Genomic DNA, 18864 nt, shown 5'->3' with positions numbered 1-18864 from the left:
TCCTGTTCTGACCTGATACAACGGCATCTTACGAAACACTGTAGATCGATAAAAATCGTTGATTATTCACTATTATTCAACATGATTGCACGACTGGCCTGTATCATTGAAAATTTTTCTTCCCAAATTTTATGTTTATAGAAATAACGTAGAAAATAAATTGTTTCTTTTATTGTTTCTTCGATTATGAATAAATTATGATATCTGTAAAACACTTCCAAGTTGGATATAATAATCGCGTAATAATTTTGAATAATATTATTTTGCTTATAGATATTGTCAGAAGAGCAACGATGATTTCAGATGATTTTCGTTTGTAATTCCTCGAATGAGTGTTCCAAAACAAACAAAATCGACGAGTTTTTTACGATGCAAAATATTAGTTTGTTCCTTTCGCTACTTGTTCAAAATCATTTTTTTAACGCCGACACATTTAATGTCGGCATATTAGCAATGCAATTACGTCAGGCAAGGCAGTGATTATAGCATATACTGTTGGGTCATCTCGCGTTAAATCGATCAATTGTTTGAACATAATCAAATGTTTGATTTTTTGAATTGTTTGAAAATCTATCATCAGAATTATGAAAAATAGAGTTAACTTTATAAATATTTTTATTTGTATGGTATATTAAAATTATATTATTTTATTTTGTATGATTATAAACAAAATCGTCAAAAATCGATCAATCAAATTACAAAGAACAAAAGATAATAGAAATTTTGCAATTGGATGATCTAACGTTAAATGACCCTTCCATATCTTTCCCTACCTAAAAGTATTTGTTTTATTAACATATTACATGGTCTAAAGTTTCCCTGTTGCATAAACATTTATTATTCACGTCCACTGTTAACAGTATCGTTCTTTCTTTCTTACGGATAGCACGTTACAACGATACTAATTTTATCTAATGACTTTTAATGTAATTCGGAAAGATCGCGGATAATAAACTACAGAAATCTACAGAATCTAGCTTAAATAGTTCAGAATAATTCCGTTTCGATTCATTTCGACTATAGTACAATGTTACAAGCAAGATTCGTGTTGATGGTGATGTATCGCTATGGATCCTATCCACAGATCCATCCGGCGAGAAATTAATAATAATAGGTAATGGTATCTTATGGTACGCGACGATATAATCAATCGATGAACAAGTAGTTCGAGCACGTACACGTTTCTTTCGTTGATATAGAAACGTTGTTTTAATGGGTTATCCCGCGTTGCGTAGTTCCAAAACACGATACCCCAAGTTTTATCCGTGTTAACACGGCTTTCAGACTTTCTTAAACGTTACTAATGCTTACTCTTTTTTGTACCCGCCGTTAAATCAACGTGGTTTTGTCTGAAATCATATTCACGAGTTGTACTGAATTGTACTCACTTGTAAGAGAGAGATCAAATAGAGAAACAACATCGATTCATCGAGTATTCAAAGAAGTTAATCGAGTACCATTCTTTAAAAAGTATTTCTATTCTTGTTACTATATCTTTCGTAATTTTTAAATTAGAAACAAAATTAACTTACATAAAAGTTAATTAACGTTACGTAAAAAAATAAAAAATTATTTTATAAGATTATTAAAATTATATTTTTTTTCTTTATCTTTTAAGTAAATAATTTTATTTTATATAATTTATTCTCTTTTAAAATTATTTAATAAACGTAATATTTTAGAATGTAAAATCTTAAGAATACGAAATGATATTTCGATAAAATCTTATAAAATTCTATATTTGTAGAATTAATATCTACAAAATAATGTAAAAATATAGTTAAGTGAAAACTAAAAAATAAATTGAAAAGAAACTAAAAAATTAATCTTTTAATCTTTAGTATCTATAGTGAATCATAAAACATTCAATTTTAATTATCTATAAGATTGCTCTTTCTAAGTAAGTAAGTAAAAATACACGTAACAGAACATTCAATTATAAATTCTAATAATTTATGGATATAACTTTTTTGAAAACTCGATAAAAATTTATTGACAAAAAGAAGAGAATTCAACAAGAAGAATACAGAAACACTTAAAATATTTTGGCACTTATAATAAAGATGAATTATCCTTCCGCATTAATAAAATGAATAAGGCAGAGGAGCTTTATTACTAACCTCTTCATCGGAGGATTGAGTAAAAGCTCCTATTGCCTGTTGGACTTGCGGAGCAGGAGATCCACTAGTAGGATGCGCCGCAGCTTGTTTACCAAGTTTTACGGCGTCCTGCGTTGCCTGCGATTCAGTCCTTCTAATATAAGCAGCCTCCTTTTTAGGTGGTACTACCGGTTTATTCGGTGGAACTGGAGGAGGAACGCCGCGAGATACTGGTGGCTTTTTCGAGGGCAGCATACCAGATGTTTGAATCGTCGAACCAGAGCCGACATGAAAACCAAGCTTTCCTGCAGTTTGCGTCGATGGTATAAGTTTTACCGTGCCTCCAGCATTTACAGGAGCAGGTACAACCCCACGTTTGTCTATAGCCTGAGGAATGAATACATAGGAGAACCGATTTAACGTTCGAGCTATCCGTATAAGAAATCCTTCATTAGAAGAATACGTATAGACGATCGTTGCGTTTAAGATAAAATAAAAAAAAAAAAAAAAAAAGGAAAAAAGGGAACAAAATTATACCAAACCACCAGTATAAAGCGAAGGAATAAATAAAATGCCAGAAAAATAATAGATATTCTAAAGAGATCGGTCTAAATAATTTAATAATATATTTTTCAATGTTTTAACTACAACTAAAATCATTATAATCATTATAAATTAATACATTTCGGTGATAAAATGTAATAAAAGAGATTATTAAGAAAAATTATGATTTTTATTTGAACGAGAAATAAAAATCATAAGAGATAATAATTAATGAAAATTGAAGTGAGCAATAATTGAAAGAATTATAAATTTCTACTATGGAAACTGTACGGATGCTGTCAACATCCTCTTTTGTTAAAATACATTGCACAACTTGAAAAAATAACAGGTGAACAACCAAACCATATAAAGTTAGCAATAGCAAATACAGGGTTGCAATTAGGAGGGCAAGCAGGGAAAATTTGTAAATAAGGCTCAAAAGTGAGTTGCATACAAGTTTTAATTAAGGAAATAATCAATGTACATACTAAATAGTAATCTTATGTACAAAATAAGAATAGATAATACAAGTCAGACTTAAAATTTGACAGTGTATTAACTTATATAAAATAATACAATGTGATATAATCAATGTGAATTAACGTTTACAAATATATATGTATATAATATGTATGTGTAATTAAAAATAAAAAGATGAATTTTTGTTATCTACATGATATTTGTAACTATATAACATAATATGACATGAATTTTCATAATAGCTAAACAAATTTTAATGATAAAATATTAACAAAATTTCACTATAAGATACATGCAACGCATCTACAAGATGTGTGCATGCAACATTAATATACATGTATATATTCTTATAACTTACTGTTCATTTTCAATTTCTGTACTTTAATATTTTATGTATTTTACATTTTTTATATATTATATATTTTTGTATAAAAACATAGAAATTATTGTAATATTTATATTGTTATTCTAAATGTATACGTATATGTATATACATATACGTATATATATATATGTATTGATTTCTTTTTCTAATTTAACAATTATACTGATTGTTTTTTATTATTAATTTATAAATACGAATAATACCCACGTGTTAGAAGAAGAAATAAACCAATTTTATCCCCAAAGCAGTTTTTGTTCGACTCATTAGAAATAATACGAAAAGTCAAAAAATGCTTAAAAATTGTGCTTTCTAAAACAGGATGATGACATATTTATATTTATCATTATCATGCAATAATCATACAATAATATTATTTTATGTAATATAAAATAAAATATAAGACTAGAAAATTTGTATATAATTATAATATAAAATAATGTGCATATAAAGTAATAGTAAAAAATATTTTTAATTTAATAAATTAATTTAATTATATTTTTATTATTTTTAAAGACACTTTTATCAATAATAATAATATTTAAGAATTTAAAATGTTACTTATATGATTATTTTTATAAGTATCTCCAATTTATAATATATTCATAAATCTTTTTTTTTAATAAAATTAAAATCTTGTAAAAATTATAATTTTTATACTTCATTAATTTATTAACAAAATCAAATATATTTATTAATTATGAATACTATTTTAAATAAGTATATTAATATATTTAGCATAAAAATATAATGATTGATAATTTAGTTTTATATTTTCAGTTAATTTTTAATGTTAACATAATTTTTTGAGAATATATATTATTTAAAATATATAAGCAATTCATCGTATTTAAATTTTTTTTAATTTAAATATATTATTATGCTTTTTTTATTTATTCTATAAAATGGATGTACAAAAAATAATTTTTTTTTTATATATATAAAATATATATATAATATATATATTTATATATATATATATATATTATATTATATTATATTATATTATATTATATTATATTATATTATATCTTCAAATTAAAGTAGAATGTGAAGAAAAATGAGGATAGTTTACCTGATTTTCAGAAGATGTCGCAGTTTCACCAGTAGAAGACGTAATATTGGACGTATACGAGACCCCGCGTAGTGCCTGTCCAGGAGTTACTGATCTAGCTATCCCAGTAGCTACAAAGAAATTATTTTAAATATTATACAATTGTTATTTTAAAATATCTATACTCAAAATGCTGCACAATTTATTCCATATTAAAGTAGGTAATATCATACAAATATATAAATATATAAATATATAAATGAAATAATTAAACATAATACTATATAGTATTATTATTAATTTAATATAAAATTTATAGTTTTATATATTTTTAGAGAAATGTTTTAGATATAAATTATTTATTGGATTAATTCCGCATCAGTATGAACCTGTACTAAATTATAAATTAATATACTAACATCGGATAAATAGAAATAACAGATTCATATCAATATCAAATGCATTACGATACACGTATGAGCAAGAGCTACAATTACCATTTCTTTTTCAATTAACTGTCAAAATGTAATTTGTTAATTCATCCACTGTCATGCGACACGAATATTCTCTTAGAGAAGATATATCCAAAATATTTTAATCGTTTATATCCTATTTCAACTTTAGGGTAAGACGTGCTGTTCTTACTTGGACCGCTGACAGGAACACTAGATACCGTGGCAGTGGGCTGAACAACTTTACTACTAACCATTGGCGTCCCAGTGCCCAGCACTGTACCTTTAACTGCATTTAAAATATATTCAATTTTTTTTTTATTTATATTATATAACACACTTAATATCATTAAAATTGCTATTGCTTATTTATTACTGATGTTTATTAAAATGAATTATATTTATGTATGTAATTATATAACGATTATTATACATAACATACTTGTCTGTGTTACATTAGCAGGTTTAACAGTAGGCATAGCAACTAAATTAGCTGGTTTGGCTGGAGGAGGTGGTGGAGTTGTACCCACTCCTCTTGGAGAACCTCGTGTTTGAGACTCTTTCCACATATCCATTTCACTTCTAAGTTTATCTAATTCTAATTCGAGATCTTTAGCTCTTTTTTCTTCCTTTGCTAAAGCTTGCTTATATTGTTGTCTTTCCATGTCAAATTGTGCAAGTTGTTTTTCTAATTCTGCTTCCATTTGCAATGATTTTTTACTTTCTTCTTCAAGCCCTTCAGCCATAGAATCTACTCGAACTTTTTCTTCGCTTAATATCTGTGCCAAATCTTCTGATCTTTTCCTTTCTTCTATATACTTCATAATTATCTTTTTACGTTCAGCAAGTAAAAGAAGTACTATTTGTTTCTGTCGAGTTTTTTCTTCTTCTAAAGTCTCATTTGCTTTTTTTAATTCTAATTCCAGTCTTTTTTTTTCTTGTTTTTCTAATTCTAATTCTTTTTTTAATCGTGTTCTTTCTTTCTCCAATCCATATGTAATATCATCACCCTGGGCAGTATCATGTTCATGTTTTCGTTTTTCTTCTTCTAATTCTTTAATAACCTGAGATAAATTGAATATAAATATATAATATAGAAAATAAATATATTATAAATATATATTAATTAATTATAATTAATTAATTAATTTATAATTAATTTATATAATGAAATAACTAAATGCAATGTACATACTGCTCTATGCCTAAGTTCTGCTTCTTTAAGAACTTTGGCCATTTTAAACTGCATACATCTTTGTTGTGTTACAAGTGCTTCTAAAGTAGCAACTTGTTTATTTATTTGATTTGGTTCATGTTCATTCATACCACCTACTAGAACAACATCACGAGCAAGTGCAGCATGTGGATCTGATGTTCCACTCAGATATCGAGTACTTAACAGATGTTTCAATTTTTCAGACTATAAAATATACAAAAGCTTATTTTATATATTTAAAAAATGTGGTATTATATTATTTTTTAATTTAATTATAAAAAACTTTCAATTAATTAACAAAGAATAAATTACCTTTAATACTGCTATTACAATATCCCTTGCTTGTAATTCTCCTTCAAGATGCCCTAATAGTTTTAATAAATCAGTTTTGTTTAATTCCATTTTTGGATTACGCTAAAATTTAAAAAATAGTTATCAATAAATATATAATTCAATACGTATTAGCATAAATAAATAAAATTAAAAATTAAAAAATGTTTAGATAAATTTTTTCTCAAATTCTAAACATACTTCAAAATTTCTAAACATACTTTTAATGTATTGGAGGAATTTTTATCAATTGCTTCTATATTATTAGATTGTAGAGTCTGATGCTGTTGTTGCATTAGTGATGGTGACGGCGACGGCGATGGTGACGACGATGGAGATGAATGTTGTTGATAGGATTGTGAAGATTGTGTAGAAGTAAGAGATTGCATCTTCGTAGTACAGACCGAGATGGTCGTCGACGATCCGGATGATCCATTCATCGGTGAAATAGTTGAACTTACATTCATAGCATTTTGACTCTGTGATGCCATTTTTGAAAGAAATAAAATATTGAGGAGAATTCCCCTTAAAAAGACTTATAATTTCAAGAAAAAGTATTAAAAAGTACTCGATGAAAGTATTCCGCGGCTAAACCGTTTCAACCTTCGGTATTAATACTTTCATTTGAGCAAAGAAGGCTTCGGCCCAAAGAACCAATTTTGGGACACGCCACATCGTTTTCAGATTTTTCTTTTCCTTTTCGAATTTACTTAAATTATGCCGAACAAATTAATCCGGCATTTAACTTTATCCTCAATTATTGACAAATCAAGCACAAAGCGTAGTTCACACATAGGAACCTATCTCATGAAAAGTGCTACGAGATCATTCATTATCGATTATTTCTTATCGAGTATTAAGACTCAGAATTCGATACGATTTTAACTATGGTAGCGGTAAAATTAAAATTTTTAAATGTAATATTGTTATGATACACACATACACAACATATACACATACACACACATACACATTTTTATTTCAATATTAGAATTTATGTAAATTATATTAAAATTAATTTAAAATTTCTAAATGAATAATACAATAATTCATTATCAAAGAATATCATTATTAGAAATATAATCCTTATTATTAAAATATTTTTAATTTCGAATATAAAATAAAATTTTCATGATATGCGAAGATTTTAACTTATATTTTTTGTGTTCAAATAATAATTTTATAATAATTTTTAAAATATCACATAATACAGAAATTTTAGTAAATATATATTATTAAATAAAAAAATAATAAAAATAATATTTATATAAATTAATTAATTTATATAAATTTATATAAATAATTAAATTTCTTTAATTAATGAATTTCATTATTTATTAATCTAATGATTTGATTAGATCAATTCCAATTTGAAACATTAAATTTTATAAAAATAAAAATTTTTTCATTTGAATTTTATTGATTATTTTTATTTAAATTTAAAATACTCATAATAAAAAAAAATAAAATATAAATTTATATTATTTATTTCTTTTAGTGAAATAATAATATTATAAAATTTTATCGATAAAAATGTATTTTTATATATTTAATTATTTTAATAATTATATTAAATTATAATTATTAAAAAATAATTTAATAATATTTTTATACATTAATTTATTTTAAAAAAAAAATAAAAGCTTTACTATTACTAATATATCTATAAATAAAAGCTTTATTATAACTGTTGTATGTTTATCTATTTCCTCTTTAATAGAGTAATAAATAGAGTAGATAATTTTCGACAAATTCCAAATCTTATCAATTTTATCAATATATCTAAATATCAATAAAAATTTCGACAATTGCTGTATCATACTTAAATAAGTTATCATTAATTATTTTTTTCTCAACATGTCAATATCAAAAATTAATAGTTTAAATTCTTCATTTGATTTTCAAAATTATGATAACAATTATTCTGAAATTGAAAAAGAAGATACATTACAAAATTCGTAAGCGAATTTTATTAATAATAATTATTTAATTTATATATTAAGTTTATTTATATATATCTATTTATATATATTATATATTTTTATATAATTTATAAAAATATTTATCCATAAATTTTAAATAAATTTTAAATAATTTAATATTACAGTTACTTGTAAGTTAAATGTATAATAGATATAATATAATAATTATATAATTACAAACTCATTATAAATTTAATTAACTTCTAAAAAATATTTAATTTAATGATAATTATTTTATTTATTTAATTTCAGATTTCTATCTTGGGATGCATTTAAATATTTTCCATTAAAAAAAAAAAATGCATCCATGCAAAATAAAAAATGGTTGAATGTTTCTACACAAATTATTAAAATATTTATGTATGGTATTCTTTACTGTACTATTTTTTGTAGTGGTGTAATTATTAAATTTACATTCATTTTTGCTATATCACAACTTAAAGATGAAAAATCTATACAGTTTTGTGATTATTATTCAAGTAATATATCAATATTTTTTATCTTCATTATTTTAAAATATATTTACAATTTCTTATATTATATTTATTTATATAATTGTTTTTTAAAAAAACTATAATTGTATAAGTTTTGTTAAAATTATAATAATAATTATAATTTAATTTATAATATTAATTGATTGATTATATCTTAATACAATTTTTTTTAATATATAAATATATATATATATATATATATTTTAATAATAATGTTTAATGTTGTATTATAGAATATGATCAAAAATTAGAAGCAAGAATTTCCAAGAAAGGCAAAGTAATTTGGACTTGGCATATTATTTTTATGTTCCTTATACCAGAATTTTTTACTATATTTCGTTCGATATGGAATTTCTTTTTCAAAAAGAAAGTAAAATTACCTAAGAAACAAAATATTCTAATTCTTTTTTTTTTGGAAACATTTCATTCAATTGGTATAGCATTATTAATTTTTTATAGTCTTCCAAAACTTAATTCTATAGATGTTGCTGCAATTTCTAGTTGTATTTGTTTTATTCCTACTTTTTTAAGTAAGTATTCTTTTACAAAATTTAATTTAGGAAAGATATTTAATGAATCTATACTTTTATTACAGATTTATTTACTCAACATCACAAATATTCAAGTGAAATTATCATATTCGCATTAGTTCTAATTCTAAATGTTTTAGCACTAATTGCTCAAGGTTCAGGAATTATTTTATATTCTATTTTAAATGATATACAAGATCCTCTAACATGGATTCTTCCTATTTCACTCTTACTATCTTCTTGTCGTTGGTGGTATAATTATATATCTCTTTATAGTTATTTAGGTAGTATTTTTCATTTTAAAGTATGTATTATGATATTATTTTTAATTTTTAATTTTTCTGAAAATAATTTATATAATTTTTTATATAGATTTTATAAAATCATTAGCAAGAAATAAAACAGATTTATCAAATAATTGTTATCTATTACAAGGATATGTAGCAATTTGGAGATGTTTAATTTTTATTTCAAGTAGTATAGTGATTTTAATTTTTAAAAAAATTCAAATACTAGAATTTTTTGAATATATATGGCAGAATACATATAACATAGAATTAATTCAAATATCAAATTCTTCTCTTAGAGAAAATGTGTTATTATCAAATTTATATGATATTAATGATATTGTAGATATTATTGCAGATTCTTCTGCACCTTTATATAGTTTTTTAATACAAGCATTTTGTGGTTTTTTTATATATCAAACAGGTGAGATATAATTTTATGAATAATATTATAATACACTATAAAAATTATAAATTTTTATTTTATATTTTATAAGTTTAAAAATTTAATATTTTGCAGCAAAATTTGCATATCAAACAAAAATGCATAAGTTTGGTTTTGCTTTTCCAATGAGTTTAGTTACTCCAGGAACAATTTTTTTAATAATAATATTTTGTGTTTTAAGAAGAGAAGATGCATGTGCTTTTCATAATATAATACCAGATTATTTATTTTTAAATATGCCTATATATAATAATATAAGAGAATTTCTTATAAATTGGCGTGTTTGGTGTTGGTTAATGTGGTGGTTATCACAGATTTGGATTACAAAGCAACTTTGGTTTGGTGAAAATGAAAAACTCGCTCCTGTAGAAAAAATTTTCTATCAATCTAGTTATGATTCATTTCTGATTGATCAATTTTTGGGATTAAATAAGAAAAGACATGAAAATAATCATATTACAGAAGAAAAAGAATTTTCAAATATTACAGAATTTAAGGTTTTATCTTATTTAGTATTTCATAAAATGTGATATAATTCTTAATTCTTAATTCTTAATTTTAAAATTTTAATTTCAGATTACTAGTTCAAAAGAAATGCAAAATTTGAATAATTCTTATTCAACAATTTCTAAGAATGATGCAAACAACAAAAGAATTACTAATGTTACTCAAATCTATGTTTGTGCAACTATGTGGCATGAAGATAAAGAAGAAATGAACAAATTAATTGGAAGTATCCTAAGATTAGATAAAGACCAATGTGCTATAAAAGTTACACAAAAATATTATAAAATTTTTATCAATGATTATTATGAACTTGAAAGTAATTAGTATATGCATAATTAATATATAAATTATTTTAAATAAAATTTTTAAAATATTAAATTAAAATAATACTTATAAATTATTTCAGCACATATAATATTTGATGATGCATTTTGTTGTATGCATGACTGTATTGGATTTTGTAATCATAATGAAAATGAAACACAAGTAAATGAATATGTAACAACATTTATAGAAACAATACAGGAAAATATAAAGGATCTTGGTATACTTTATTTACCACCTACTAAATATCCAACACCTTATGGTGGTCAACTTATTTGGAATTTACCTGGAAAGACATATCTAATAGTACATCTTAAAGATAAAAATAAAATTAGACACAGAAAACGATGGAGTCAAGTATATTTAATAATATTAATTATTATTGAGAAATATAAAACAAAATTATATTTTTTTAAATCTAATTTTTTGTATTATATGTAACTTATATTTTTATTTTATTTTATATTAATTAATATATATATTAATTTATATTTTTATTAATTTATATTTAATTAATTTATATAATCAATTAATATTATAAATATATATTTTAGGTCATGTATATGTATTATTTTCTTGGATATCGTTTAATGAGTACATCAATGGATGTTGATACTAAAGAATTAATGGCACAAAATACTTATATTTTAACTTTAGATGGAGATGTAGATTTTCATCCAACTGCTGTTAAATCATTATTAGATTTAATGAAGAAAGATAAAGAATTAGGTGCAGCTTGTGGAAGAATACATCCAATAGGAAAAGGTACATATATATAATATATCCAATAGAACAAAGTACAGGACAAGATTTCTACATAAATATAATATATAAAAATGAAAATATTTTTGTTTCTTTTAAATTTATATTGTAATTTATTAAAAATTAATTTTTTTTTCATATAATTTTAATATATTTAAAAATATATTTTCATATATAGGTCCCATGATTTGGTTTCAAAAATTTGAATATGCTATGGGACATTGGCTTCAAAAATCAACAGAACATACAATAGGATCTGTTCTCTGCAGTCCAGGTTGTTTTTCACTTTTTAGAATAAAAGCTTTAATGCAAGATAATGTCATAGCTAAATATGCAACAAAATCAACTGAACCCAGACATTATATTCAATATGATCAAGGCGAAGATAGATGGCTTTGTACATTAATTTTACAAGCTGGTTGTAAAGTAAAAAAATTTATAATACACTTTAAATATAAATATTTAAAAAATATATATAAGTAATTTATTTTATTTAATTAGGTAGAATATTGTGCAGCAAGTGATGCTTATACACATGCTCCAGAATCATTTAAAGAATTTTATATTCAACGTCGGCGATGGATTCCTTCAACTATGGCTAATATTTTTGATTTATTAAATAATTCAAAAGAGACTAGAAAATTAAATGATAATATTTCTTGGTTTTATGTAACTTATCAATGGATCTTAACAGGTAATTTGATTAACATTAAACTATTTCTAAATATTTATTTATTTTTACTTATTTATATTATTATACTATTTTTTATAGGTAGCACAATTATAGGGCCATCTTTTATTTACTTAATGATGGTTGGGGCATTTGTAACTTGCTTTCAATTAAATAACTGGTTAAGTTTCTGGTATAATTCAATTCCAATTATTATTTTTATTTTAATATGTTTTTTTTGCCAAGAACGCATACAAGTAATTATTTAAATTATCAATATTTTATATATAATTTTTTATTTTATATATTAATTTAAAAAATATCATAACAAAATTAAATTATATGTCTTAATTAATATTTTTATAGCTTATAGCAGCAGAAGTTATCACTATTATATATGCTTTAGTAATGATAGTTGTATTAGTTGGAATAATACTACAAATTGCAACAGATGGATATTTTACACCTAATACTCTTTTATTTTTTATTGTGATTAGTCAATTTATAATAACAGCTTTTTTACATCCTCAAGAATTATCATGTTTACCTAATGGTATCATTTATTATATTACTGTACCTTCTATGTACATGTTACTAATTATTTTTTCTATTTTCAATTTACATAATATTACATGGGGAACCAGAGAATCAAAATCAAGACAAGTAAAAATTTTATAAAAATAATTAACTTTTTATTTTATTAATTTTATTTCTTATTATTAGTTTTTCATATAACTTAAATTTACAATTATTTTTAGATATTAGAACAACAAAGTTTAAAAAAGTCTCAATGTGAACAAGAGAAAACTACAAACAAGTGGACAAAATCTTATTTATCTCGTTTATTTCAATGTACATTTTATACACACAAAAATTCAAAAGAAATAGAAGAATATTTGGAATACATTTATAATTCTATAAACGAAATTAATTTTCGTTTAAAACAAATAGAAAGGTACTTAATTAATGAAAAATTAAATTATTAGAAAATATTACAGTAAATTATATATAATTATTGATTATTTCATAATCAATTTAATTAAAATTTTTAATAATTTTAGCAATGTACTAAAAAGTAATATAGAAAATAGAGATAATGATGTTATCAGTATATCAAATGAAAATATAGGAGAAAAAAATAATCAAAATAATATATATAATGAAGAAATAAAATTACAAGTATTTGAAAACTTAGATAGAAATACAGATTGTGAAATTGAAATTTCAGAAGATACCTTTACTAATGATTATCAAGAAAATTCAAATTATTTAATAAATCCTTATTGGTTACAAGACAAACGTTTAAAGAATGGAAAAGTAGATTTTCTTTCTTTTGAAGAAGAAGAATTTTGGAAACAATTGATTAAAAAATATTTATTTCCTATTGAAAATGATATAAAAAAACAAGTATGATTTCTAAAAAAAAATTAAATTATTAAAATTAAGAAATTCAATAAAAATTATTATTATACATTAAATTTTTTTTAGCAAAATATTACAAAGGAATTGATAAATATACGTAATGAATATCTTTTAAAATTTTTTATGATAAATATAACATTCATAATAGCAATATTTTTACTGCAAATAAACAAAGATATTTTGCGTTTCCAATGGCCATTTGCTATTCTATATAATATCACCTATGTTGATGAATATGAAGTAAGTCTTATTTTCTTGATATAAAATATATTCTAAATATATTTTGATTAATTTTAATCTTATTATAAATAATCTTTTTTTTTTCAGATACATATATATAGAAAATATATGCATTTGGAACCAATTGGATGTCTTTTCATTGTTGCATTTGTTTTTATTTTATCAATTCAATTTTTAGCTATGTTGCATCATCGTTTAAATACATTTATCCATGTACTTGCTAATATAAAATTAAATTTATTTTATTCTAAGGTAATATAATAAATTATTATTATACAGTCCATTTTATATTTTAATTTTTTTTTCTTTTTTTTTTTTAGAAAAAAGATATATCAAATGATATTAGCATTCATGCAAAAAATATAGCTGAAAATCTTCAAAACACAATAGATACTGAAAGAATATTTAATTTAAAAGACAATATTGCATTTTCTTCTGGAAAACGTAAAACTGTTAGAGAATTAATAGAAGATAATCAAAATTCTTCAAAAAGACTTTCTAATTTTGAAATACTTTTTCATAAACAACTACAGGAAATTGATACATCTGGTATTTTTATTTTTAATAAAATTCAAAACTTAAATTTATATTTTAACGAAGTTATTATAATAAATAGCAATAATAATTTGATTTCAAAATATATTAAATATATTATTTCAGGATTTTCTAAAACAATATCTTCAAACATATCAAAAGATGTATTGGAAACAAAACATCATTCAAATATTTTAACAGAAAATAAATCACAATTGGAAAATAATACACCTAATAATACTATAGAAAAAAAAAAATTATCAAAATGCTATATATATGATAATCCAACATTTTTAAATGACACTAATAAATAAATTTATGTACTATATTCTTATTAATCTTATTTATTCATATTTTTATATTAAATAATAACAATTAAAAAATATTTATGTTAATTTATATATTATCTTAAAATATATTTCGAAAACATATTTTAAAAATGTCAAATGCATATAATTTATTCAACGAAATGAATACTGATATAAAACTCTAGTAATTTTAATTCTAGTAAATTTTAATAAAATTACTAGATATAAGTAAAATCATGTGATTAAAATATAGAAACAAGATCGATTTACAATTTTGAAATACATTTGATTGGTTAACAATACAGAATATATATCCCGTTTCTCATGTCAGTTTGCATCTGTTATATGATTTGTTTGCCTATGGTGAATTTGAATCGGTTATATTTATTTGAACAGGTTATGTGTTTCTTAACACAAGAAAAACATGCCATCAACAAAGAAAAATCAGTATGATTCTAATTGGGATTCTGGTAAAAATTTAATAATATTAATTTAATAAATATATTTATTTTTTTTGTTCAATAAAATTCTTTTTAAAAGACAAGTTATTGTAAAAAATTTTTTTTTAGGATCAGAATCTGATAATCGATCAGGATCGTCTAGATCAAGTCGTAGCGGTACACCTAACTCTAATACTGCAAATTCTACACATGATAGAAATTCGGATAATGAAAATGAAGCACGATCAGTGGGTTCTGATATTAGTGAAAGATCTTCTAAACAAAATTCTAAAAGTCCATCTCCAGTTAGATCAGATTCTAGACATTCAAGTATTGGGTCTACACATAGTCAGAAATCTGGTTCTCAAAGATCTAGATCTGGTAGTCCAAAATCAGTTATATCAAATAATAATGATTCACAAAGATCTCAATTATGTTCTCCAAAAGAAAGAATATCTGAAAGTCCAATATCTCCAAAGTAAGTAAATTTATAATTTAAAATATATATATAGTTTAAAATATTTTAATTTTTTCAACTATCAAATTTTTAAGATTTTAAAATGCTTATTTAAAATGTTTGTGATATACTTAAAAAGCATTAATATTATATATAAATAATTTTTGAAATAATGGATTTTTAATCTTAAAATTAATATTTTTGAATTTTAATCATCAAAAACTATTAAAAAACTATAAAAAAAAAACAATGCCTCAAAGTAAAATGTAATCAATATTTTTAACAACTTATTATGTTAATTTCTTACTTTTTGCAAATATATATTTATTGTTTAATTTTTCATGTTATTTTATTTTTTTTGCATTTTTATTCTTACTTATTTCTAAGTTCCTAGAGAAAATATTATATACATTAGATTGAGGAATTTAAGAATAATAAAAATAATAAGAAGAAAAGAAAATCAATTAATGATTCATGAATGATAGAATTATTAATCATATTAGAGACTATTAGACGTAATATAATATAATATTATACAAATAGATTAATCTTATCAATAATAATATCATAAAAATGATGAAGAAAAGAAAAAAATTATTTAAGGATTTCTCCTGATAATTCTGCATATAATTTCTTCTTTGACAGCTTTAATTGGTTATTTTTAAACTATAATATTTACAATTATATTATTTATATATTTATTTTTAGTATTAAATTTTAACTTTTTTTTAGAGTAACGAAATCTGATTTTGCAAGGAATGAACCAAAATCTGAACAAAAATCAGAAAGCCCAGAAGAAAATAAAGATGATAATGAATATGAAAAATCCTTGAAAACAGGAGGTTTGTAAAATAAAAATAATTAAAACAATATCCAGTTTAAATATAATTTAAATTTTGTTTCAATATATTATTATATTAGGTAGTATAAAATCAAATGATGATGGAGAATCAAGTCCAGTACATAAAGAAAATAATAGTGGTTCTACTTCAGAAGCAGATGATAAAACAAAAAGAATAAAACCATTAATAGATTCTGATTCAGAAAGTGAACCAAGAGATAAACAAACTTTAGCACCAACAGCAGATGCTCTTTTTGGAGACGCTAGTGATATTAGCACAGATGATGAAAAAGACAAAGAAGAAGAGAAAAGAGAGAAGAGTTATAGCAAAAGTAGAAGTAGAAGCAGAAGTAGAAGTAGGAGCAGGAGCAGGAGCAGAAGCAGAAGCAGAAGTAAAAGCAGAAGTCGAAGTCGAAGTAGAAGTAGAAGTAGAAGTCAAGGTAGATCTGATAGTGGTGGTGAAGGTCCTAATCAAACTGTGATTGAAGATGTATGTATAAATATTATAATTATTGATATCAATTTTTAAGAAAAATTTTTTAATATTTTTATATATCATAATTTGTTGATTTTAGGACATGGATAAAGAAAAAGAAGAAGAACCAGAACCTCCTCCAGAAACAAGAATTGATGTAGAAATTCCAAAAATCACTACAGATTTAGGTCGTGAAATACATTTTGTAAAACTCCCAAATTTTCTTTCAGTAGAAACGCGACCTTTTGATACGGAAACATATGAAGATGAAATAGATGAGGAAGAAACTTTAGATGAAGAAGGTCGAGCAAGATTGAAATTAAAAGTTGAAAATACTCTTCGTTGGAAAGAAACCTTTGATGATCAGGGAAAAGTTATTAAAGAAAGTAATGCTAGATTTGTAAAATGGTCTGATGGCAGCATGTCTCTACATTTAGGTTCTGAAATTTTTGATGTATATAAACAACCACTTCAAGGAGATCATAATCATCTTTATATTCGACAAGGAACTGGTCTCCAAGGTCAGGCAGTATTTAGAACTAAATTGACATTCCGTCCACATTCTACAGAATCTTTCACTCACAGAAAGATGACAATGTCTTTGGCTGATAGGTCACAAAAAACTTCTGGTATAAAAGTATTATCACAAGTAGGAACTAATCCAGATCAAAATAGATATGAAATGATTAAGGTAAATTACAAATTCAATTTTATTTTATCATGAAAATTTCTATATATTTGTATATATAATTACTATAGAATTACTTGTATTGTAATACTATATAGAAAGAAGAAGAAAAATTGCGCATGGCAATGCGAGTTCAAAGTAAAACAAAAAAGAGTACTGCAAGTAGAGGAACTACTGGAAGATCTGTTGGTGGATATGGTGGTGATACTTACCATGATGATGGTTCAGATGATGAAGGAGCTATTTCTCTTGCAGCAATTAAGAATAAATATAAAAAAGGAATGAATATTCCAGTTAAAGGCAAGTTATATTTAATTTATTTAAAATAATACTTAACTTATTTAAAATAAGTAATTTTTACATAAATAATTAAAAAATATTTATAATATTAAATGTTTAAAACATATATTTTCATATTATGTTTTAAACATTTTTTAAATAAATATCAAAATATTAAAGAAAATAATAAATTAATATAATCATATAATAAATTAAATTAATCATTTTATTTTTGTTTTATATTCTTAGCATCGAATATATATTCATCAGATGAAGAAGGTTCAGATTTTGAAACTTTAAGACCAAAAAAAAATATTAAGGGAAAGGTTCTAAAAGATTCAGATGAAGAATCAAATTCTGGAAGTGCTTCGGGAAGTGGAAGAGATGACAATCAAGGTGATAATGCCAGTGATTAAATCATTATTTTAATTTATAGTAAAGTATAAATAAATAAATTAACATTTCTTTTGACATAATAAAACTAATTGTATAGATAAAACAATCATCTTTTCTTTACATATAATATGATAAAATTATTTTTTAACTAAAATATTTTACTTCAGATAAGAAATAAGATTATTTAGAATATTTTTTTTTATAAATATTATTAATGTTATAACTTT

The 18864-nt window shown here is 22.9% G+C and overlaps 3 protein-coding genes across 6 annotated transcripts; 2 read left to right on the top strand and 1 right to left on the bottom strand.

Annotated features, from left to right (window-relative positions):
- Positions 1 to 1313: 1313 nt before the first annotated feature.
- Positions 1314 to 7375, bottom strand: LOC551889 (uncharacterized protein CG10915). Of its 4 annotated transcripts, none has more exons than XM_624275.5 (8): positions 6778 to 7375; positions 6539 to 6640; positions 6206 to 6430; positions 5453 to 6074; positions 5204 to 5299; positions 4580 to 4689; positions 2121 to 2486; positions 1314 to 1349 (listed from the first exon to the last, which is right to left on the bottom strand). In XM_624275.5, the coding sequence occupies exons 1-8, from the start codon at positions 7045 to 7047 to the stop codon at positions 1335 to 1337; spliced, it is 1806 nt and encodes a 601-aa protein (XP_624278.2). In that variant the 5' UTR covers positions 7048 to 7375; the 3' UTR covers positions 1314 to 1334. The 4 variants fall into 4 exon arrangements, with proteins under 4 accessions (XP_624278.2, XP_006571645.1, XP_006571644.1 ...); XM_006571582.3 differs by lacking the exon at positions 1314 to 1349 and having other exon boundaries at positions 1370 to 2486; positions 6778 to 7035; positions 7125 to 7359; XM_006571581.3 differs by lacking the exon at positions 1314 to 1349 and having other exon boundaries at positions 1370 to 2486.
- LOC725284 (chitin synthase chs-2) lies at positions 7346 to 15081 on the top strand. Its single transcript, XM_016911959.2, has 19 exons — positions 7346 to 7452; positions 8791 to 9017; positions 9266 to 9562; positions 9628 to 9846; positions 9935 to 10273; positions 10370 to 10791; positions 10871 to 11117; positions 11208 to 11482; positions 11680 to 11890; positions 12066 to 12313; positions 12389 to 12581; positions 12660 to 12814; positions 12924 to 13220; positions 13316 to 13512; positions 13619 to 13964; positions 14046 to 14219; positions 14307 to 14471; positions 14540 to 14768; positions 14880 to 15081. The coding sequence occupies exons 2-19, from the start codon at positions 8846 to 8848 to the stop codon at positions 15065 to 15067; spliced, it is 4374 nt and encodes a 1457-aa protein (XP_016767448.1). The 5' UTR covers positions 7346 to 7452; positions 8791 to 8845; the 3' UTR covers positions 15068 to 15081.
- Positions 15082 to 15372: 291 nt separating this feature from the next.
- On the top strand, positions 15373 to 18726 carry LOC551906 (another transcription unit protein). The gene is made up of 7 exons (XM_624292.6): positions 15373 to 15531; positions 15631 to 15979; positions 16691 to 16800; positions 16880 to 17289; positions 17375 to 17965; positions 18061 to 18262; positions 18491 to 18726. The coding sequence occupies exons 1-7, from the start codon at positions 15486 to 15488 to the stop codon at positions 18655 to 18657; spliced, it is 1875 nt and encodes a 624-aa protein (XP_624295.4). The 5' UTR covers positions 15373 to 15485; the 3' UTR covers positions 18658 to 18726.
- The last annotated feature ends 138 nt before the right edge of the window (positions 18727 to 18864 follow it).

Source organism: Apis mellifera, linkage group LG1 (genome assembly GCF_003254395.2).
Source record: "Apis mellifera strain DH4 linkage group LG1, Amel_HAv3.1, whole genome shotgun sequence".
Lineage (NCBI taxonomy): Eukaryota > Metazoa > Arthropoda > Insecta > Hymenoptera > Apidae > Apis > Apis mellifera.
The sequence above is the reverse complement of the archived record's forward strand: the minus strand, read 5'-3'. Positions and strand labels throughout refer to the sequence as shown.